Genomic DNA, 7,581 nt, shown 5'->3' with positions numbered 1-7,581 from the left:
TGTATGTGTGTGTGTGTGTGTGTGTGTGTGTGTATAAAACAGTTAAAACACTACGTAGTATGTAGTAAGCTTGTATAAAAGTTAGCTATTTTAATCTAATTACCAAGTTGTCTGATTTTATAGTCAGCCTTTGGAAAACAAACCCCAAAACCAAAACAAAAAAGCCAGTCACATACACTTATAGACTAATTTCTTTGGTTGCTGGATTTTTGGCTTTAGAACAACCCAAACCAAGTGTTTTTCCTACATGATTTCTTTTAAATAAATTTTTATTGAAAATAAGTACTTCAGGTTTTGGTTGAAATGGCTCAGCAGGTGATGCCCCTTGCTACCAACCCTGATGATGTGAATTGGACCCCGGAACCCACATGATGGGTGGGAGAACCAACTTCCAAGGTTAGCCTCTCATCTCCACATATGTGCTATTGTGTGTGTATGCACTCTTGTGTGCAGGTGCATGCACGTACACACACAGTCATGAAGTAAATAAATAAATGAAAAATTACACAAAAAACTCTTGTAAGTGAATTTACTTTTTCAATCAAGGCCAGTAATATAGCAATAGCATATTGTGTGTCTAAGCTGGTAATTTAAAATTAATTATATTTGTTTATTGCTTTTTAGAATAATACAATCTTTTCAAAAAACTTGTTATGGAGAATTTCAAACATAAGTACTCCACGCTAGCTTCATAATTTTAGTAACAAAACACTTCCATTTTCATTGTGCTTGAAACTGGAAACAGTGAGGCCGTCTGTCTGTCTGCTTCACTTGTATTCTTATGCTTTTTTCATTTAGTGAACATAGTTACCATCCAAACGTGGTAAAATCTTATAACATTTTATATAGATTGTAGATTAAAATAGTGTAGTGCCCAAAGTAGATCATTAATAGATTGTAAATACTTGATTTTAATATTTAGGAATTGATAATAAGTGCTTAAGGAAATTTGAAAGAAAGTATTGCGGTAGTTGAACCTTTGTTTAATTTGAAGTCACAGAAACTAGTTTATTTAATTAGTGGATATTGAGTACTAGGAATGTATTACCTAGTACTAGTAAATCTTTCGAGCTTTTGATATAAAAGGATATTTTTAGAAAATGCTATGTATATTTTATACTTTCATTTATAGTCTGAGAGAACTCTTATAGTTCTATTATAGCTCCTAATCTTAGCTTATTATTTTCATTTTCAGTATCTCCTAGATTCTGGTTCTTAATACAACAGGTTATACACCAGTCAATATGTTTTTGGCTAAACACAACTATTTCAGTAATTTCTGATGTTTGCAAGTAGCTTCTTTGTTATTTGAAGCATAAAATTACAATTTTAAGAAAATAGAACAAGGAGACCAGCATGGCTGTTTCAGGAGTCAGTGTTTTAGAGCAAAACTAGAGTTAACTCTTTGACTCAATGCAGGTTATTTACATGGGCATAGGAATTTTCTAAAAATAATTAAATTTAAGCTGGTAGCATTAATTTGAGATGTGTTTGTACACGTGTACCATTTTGAGTTTGGAAATTCTCATTTCTCATAGCCATATACATATGCATTGTTAAGCCAACCTCCTTTCCTTCATTACAATAAGGCTTATGATGAACTATTTTTGACTGCTTAATTCTGTAATGACAGGTGACACCATTACTTACTATGTCCTACTCTTTTCCTAAGCACATAGCATGTAGAGTGCATTATCTACATGTAAACAAGGTGATAGTACTGATTCTTTTCATTTTTTTCAGATAAAAATTAAGTAACAGAAATAAATGTTCAAGGTCAGAGAGCTAGTAAGTACTGGAGTCATGATGTAATCCTAGACATTCTCCTATTGAGATCCACAGTCAGAAATTTTTTATTCAGTGTGAGGCGAAATCAAGAATGTTGTCTTAGGAAGAAGACATTTTTGTTTAAAACAAGTCTATTGTAGGTATATCTTGAAAATAAGTAGATTAAAAACTACAGAGCAGCAAGTTCTATTTGTATTGGCATACTGCTGACTTAAAAATAGCGAAGGTAAATGAAGGCATATCCAACCCTGAGTGAAGTACTTTGCCAGTCTCAAGTGAAGAATTCCTCCATAGCTTTACAGTGATTTAAGTGGTTATCAAGCAGAAAGTGGAAGAAGATTTGGAAGCTAGAGTTTAAACTGGTATAGCTGTTTGACATGATTTTAAGTAGTAAAAGGGCAAAATCCAATGTCTAAAAATTGTTCTTATTTTGGGCTTGTACCATAGTAAGAGCCAAGATTTTAAACTCTACTAAATACAAAACAAACAAACAAACAAAAAGACTTTATATATTTATGTTCATTTAAGAAAATACTTAAATGTATTTATGTAAATACATATATATAATATATTTATGTAAATACATATATAAATGTAAGAATACCTCATTACATAGTATACATTTAAGAAATGTGGTGATGTATTATTTTGAAATATACAGTTAATATGTTTGGAGTTATTTAAAATTTATACTGAGAAAAACGTATGTATTTTCAGTATTGCTGTACACAAGCATCTACATAAGACTGTTAAATTGATTGTTGTTTTATATCAAACAACTTTTATAATACTCATTTTTATTGTTATAATATTTTATAAATTTTAAGGAATATGACAAAAAAGATATTGTAGGTATTGAAGAGGGGGGTCTCTGGGAGGAGTTGGGGTACAAAAGGAAAATAAGAATGTGATTTAATTCTATTTACTTAAAATATGTTTTTAAATGTTAACAAATTCGGACAAATTGAAATCATGTAACTTTTCTCATCATAATGCAATAAAAGTTAAAAAAGAAGTAGTAAGGGCTGGAGAGATAGCTCAGTGGTTAAGCACTGACTGCTCTTCTGAAGGTCCTGAGTTCAAATCCCAGCAACCACATGGTGGCTCACAACCATATGTAATGAGATCTGACACCCTGAAGACAGCTAGCTACAGTGTAATTATATATAATAAAATAAATAGATCTTTAAAAAAAAAAAAAGAAGTAGTAAAAGGGCTAATCCTAGTACTATGAGAATACAATAAAAACAGTCAATCAAAAAGAAAAACTTTTCTTAAGAGAAAATACATGTATTTATTGTGATATTGTGGAGTCACTTAAGAATACCTCGTTACATAGTATGTAGTAAGTATAGTGGACCATGGCATAAGGACCAAAAGAAAGAAACTCATCAAATTGATACTTTATAATGTTGCTTCTTTGTTACATAGTATGTAGTAATTACAGTAGACCATAGCATAAGGACCAAAAGAAAATCATCAAATTGATACTTTATAATGCTGCTTCTTTGTTAAATAGTATGTAGTAAGTACAGTGGACCATAGCATAAGGACCAAAAGAAAGAAAGCCATCAAGCTGATACTTTATAATGCTGCTGCTTTTATAATGCTGGCGTTGTCATTTTAAAATTCAAAAGTTTATGACTGTATCTGTATATGTAGATATGTGTAGTAGAAATAAGATTATTAAGGTCTGTAATTTTCATTATGAGAAATATAGAATTATTCCATGTGATTTCCCACATGTATATCTCAAATTCAGCATGTCAGAGCACATGACATAGTTACTCTTGGTTCCACAGTTCTACTCAAACACAGGACTAGGAAAAATGTAATTGTCTAGCTTGGGACTTCCAGTCAATTCTGTTACCAGTTCTCCTTTTAAAATTTTTATGATTGTTTTCCATACTCCCTTTTAAAGTCAAATAATGACATTTTTCTATATAATATTTATTGTTTTGTTTTTGGAACATGGTCTCACTATGTAGCCCTAGCTGCACTGGAACTGATTATATAGAGCAGGCTGACCTTGAACTCCCAGAGAGCTGCCTGCCTCTGCATTCTGATGCTGGAATTAAGGGTGTTCAGCAGTGTGCCTAGCCCTCTACAAAACACTTTTAAGACAGTTATTTCTCTACCTGTGGTTTCTGACTTTAATTTCAAAGATTTAGCCTTGAGGTATTTATTGATTCTTTGTAGAACATTGACTATAGTTTATCTATGAAGGTAATGTGCAAATGATAGTGTTGCTTAGATTTAATATGTGTAAATGATTTATATTGAAGAATTTAAGACTAAACACACACAGGCATATTTGTTTCTTCTCATATAGAAGACTATGAGACTCTCATTCTGTTAATTCTCCAAAACAAAGATAGAGTGGTTCCTGTGGGTTCTTTGAGTTAACTTTAATATGAGGATTAAAGAATATCATTTAGTCATCTAGATAGAAAAAGCTTCTTTCAAAAGCCTAAACCAGCTACACCTTTGCCAGACCTTTCTTCTTATTTAGGGATAACCACTGGTATTGCTTGTAGCTAACTATTTTGTGTATTTCATAGTTAAGTTGAAAGGTAAACAATACCTTTCAACTATTCTCTCATAAGTTGCTAATGCTAGAAAATATCTAGGATGGTGACTTTTCACCTCTGTCTAGCTAAAGTGCTCTCATTTTTCTTGCTATATTGGTATTTAGTGTGTGTGATTTTTGTTTTCCTGTTCAAAGTGAGATGGGCAATTAGCTGTGATTATTGTTTTCCATGTAATCTAACCTTTTGAATTCTTGGAGATTAGTAAGAATCCTTTTCTTTTATACTTTAGACAATAAACTGTGACAGATACTTCAGCTTATGTTCAGACACTGCAGCTATTTTGTTAATGTCCTTGAAAAATCTGTCTTCCAGATTTATTTATTTTATATGTGTGACTACACTGTAGCTGTCATCAGACACACCAGAAGAGGGCATCAGATTCCATTACAGATGGTTGTGAGTCACCACGTGGTTGCTAGGAATTGAATTAGGACCTCTGGAAGAGCAGCCAGTGCTCTTAACCACTGAGCCATCTTTCCAGCCCCCCATATGCTTTTTCTTCCAAGCCCTTCCTTCTTCAGAGTTGTGGCCCTTCTTTATGTTTTCTGAAATTTGATAGTGGTTTGCCTGAGCATGACTTTTATTTATTTATTTTTTTAATTATTTGTGTCACTGAGGAATCCTTTTTGTGCTAGACTCATTTCCATACTCTACAGAACATTTACTGCTTGCCTTTTGGGGTGAAGGCCAGAGGTCCAGATGTTAAGACCCGAGTGTATCTGGTGCTTGGTGTTCAGTGGATTTCAGTCCAGCATTCTTGTCTTCTTCTTTTTCAATCTTTATTGTCTTTCATGTTGCCTTTAGCTTCTTTTTTCTCCTTCCTGAAAGTGTACAGTTCTGCTCTTTCCTCTGCTTCTAAGTGGAGAGTGGTATATGAGGTGACTTTGGGTTTCTCAGCCCCTCGGGGTTCAGCAGTGTCTGGTCTGATCAGTCACTTAAGGTGAAATATATATGAAACGTTCCCTCACCTAATAATTTATTGATAAACCTAACTGTGGATTTATTCTTGATAATATTGGTTTTGTGGTCAGGTCTTCCAGTACTAAAAGTAGTTGGGTGTGTTGAACTACACCTGTAATCCTAACACTCAGGAGATGGACAGAATCAATAAAATGTGGGCAGCCTGGACTTCATAGCAAGATCCTGGCTTAAACTGGAGAAAATGAAAACAAACCAGTCAAAGCAAAACATAATAAAACTCAAAACCACCACAGAAGAATGATTGAGATGCCCTTTGCTGCTTGTGTTCATGGGCATTTTAAGGATGCTTATTTATATTGCAAGGGCCAGAACTTCACAAACTGCATGTATCTGGATTATCATAGTATGATTAAATGTGACTGCAAAGTATAATATATCTATGCCTAAATATTATATAGTTTATATCAGATTACAGGTTTTTAAAAATACATGATTTTGTGAAAGTATGTCTAGTGCCAGAATTTCGCATATCTCATGAAGTTACATATGCTTTTGAGTTTGGTCTGTGTTACTTAGTTTATTGCTTTGTTTACTAATCTGTGTTTTGTGTGAAACAATGAAGTGCACTGTTGAATATTACCATATATCTTCCTGGCATTTAGGTTGTGGAAAATGCCCTTAAGGTGAATCCAGTATTTGGCCCACAGATGTTTCAACGAATTCTGCCCTATGTTTTCAGAGGTGTTATTGAAGGCGAGGTAAGATTCTCTTCAGCTTCAAGGATAGCATTGGACTAACTCTTACTTACTCTTACATTAGAAAAAATACATCTTTTCCTCATTGATAAGTATGAAATGAAAGCTTTATCATTGGATCATATTTAGTTGCACAAATTTTAAGTATAATAACGTAATTTGCCATATGTTTCATCATATAAAACTATAGATTTCTTTGTGTCTGTCTGTGTGTAGGGTGTGTATTGGTGCGTGTGTTTCTGTTTGCACATGTAGGCCAGAGGCTGTGTTGTGCCTTTTCCTAATTACTCTCCACTTTATTTTTTGAGGTACAGTCAGTATCTTTCTCTCTTTCTCCTTATCGTTCTGCCTCCTCCTGCTTTTCCCCCTCCTCTCTTCCCCTCTTCCTTTCCCACTTGCTCCCTTCAACTTGAAGTTTGCCATCTGGCTAGACTTGCTTATGGACAAGCCCTTGTCTTTATTCTTATACAGCAGGTACTCTACCCAGTGAACCGTCTCTCTAATCCCTAGTTTCAGTTCCTAATCTGTGTAACAATAAATAGTAGTAATGTACACACATAATACACACATAGTTGTTTAGAAACTTTTTAAGAATTCAAGCAATATTGACAGATCACACTACACAGAGCAACACAAAGAAAATTGTTGTTTTAAATTCCCGAAGGAAAATGTTATTTTTTTTAAATGATGATGCTATGTCGTTGATTTTCTTTTTTTATTTTTAATCATTTATAGTTGTACTTTAACACAATTTTACATGCCCTGTATTTTAATTGTGCAGAGGTATCCAGTAGTGATGTCCATCTATCTTGCTGTTATGGGTCGAGTATTACTACAGAATACCAGTTTCTTTTCTTCACTTCTCAATGAGATGGGACACGAGTTTAATCAAGAGGTAAGAATCTTCATGCTTAAACTTAAGGAAATCTGTGACTGTGTATGTGTGTGTGTGTGTGTGTGTGTGTATGTGTGTGTGTGTGTGTGTGTATGAGATATGCGATATATATATGAGATATATATGTATATATATGAGATAGTTGAAGAAATAGTGAATCTTTACATAAGTTCTTTTGAAGCATTGAAATCTTTACATTATAAGTATTTTAACAATATGGATTTTTATCTATTGCCTGGGTTAGAGAAGTAAGAACAATGGGACTGGAGAGATGGCTCAGCAGTTAAGAGATCTGACTGCTCTTCCAGAGGTCCTGAGTTCAATTCCTATCAATTCAAAACCATCTGTAATGTGATCCAATGACCTCTTCTGGTGTGTCTGAAGATAGGAACAGTGTATTCATATACATAAAATAAATATTATCTTTTTTAAAAAAGTAAGAACAATAGTCCTGTAAATAGCAGGAAAAACTCTTGTAGTTTGTTTTTATCTAAAATTAGTAATTTAATTTTTACTTACCTTTTGAATAGAATTTTGATTTATTTATGACTAGTTTTTTTTAGCTTTTATTGCATTATGATGAGAAAAGTTACATGATTTCAATTTATTTGAATTTGTTAACATTTAAAAA

At 33.1% G+C, this 7,581-nt stretch overlaps 1 protein-coding gene across 3 annotated transcripts in view; it reads left to right on the top strand.

The window, feature by feature from the left end:
* Ipo11 (importin 11) overlaps window positions 1-7,581 on the top strand; it is a 163,074-nt gene that overhangs the window by 83,719 nt on the left and 71,774 nt on the right. For all 3 annotated transcript variants that reach the window (XM_031360523.1, XM_031360524.1, XM_031360525.1), the window contains 2 exons: window positions 5,963-6,058; window positions 6,837-6,950. In XM_031360523.1, coding sequence (XP_031216383.1) covers window positions 5,963-6,058; window positions 6,837-6,950 — 210 coding nt within the window. The remainder of the gene's footprint in view (window positions 1-5,962; window positions 6,059-6,836; window positions 6,951-7,581) is intronic.

The sequence above is a fragment of the Mastomys coucha genome, unplaced genomic scaffold, assembly GCF_008632895.1.
Source record: "Mastomys coucha isolate ucsf_1 unplaced genomic scaffold, UCSF_Mcou_1 pScaffold8, whole genome shotgun sequence".
Lineage (NCBI taxonomy): Eukaryota > Metazoa > Chordata > Mammalia > Rodentia > Muridae > Mastomys > Mastomys coucha.
The sequence above is the reverse complement of the archived record's forward strand: the minus strand, read 5'-3'. Positions and strand labels throughout refer to the sequence as shown.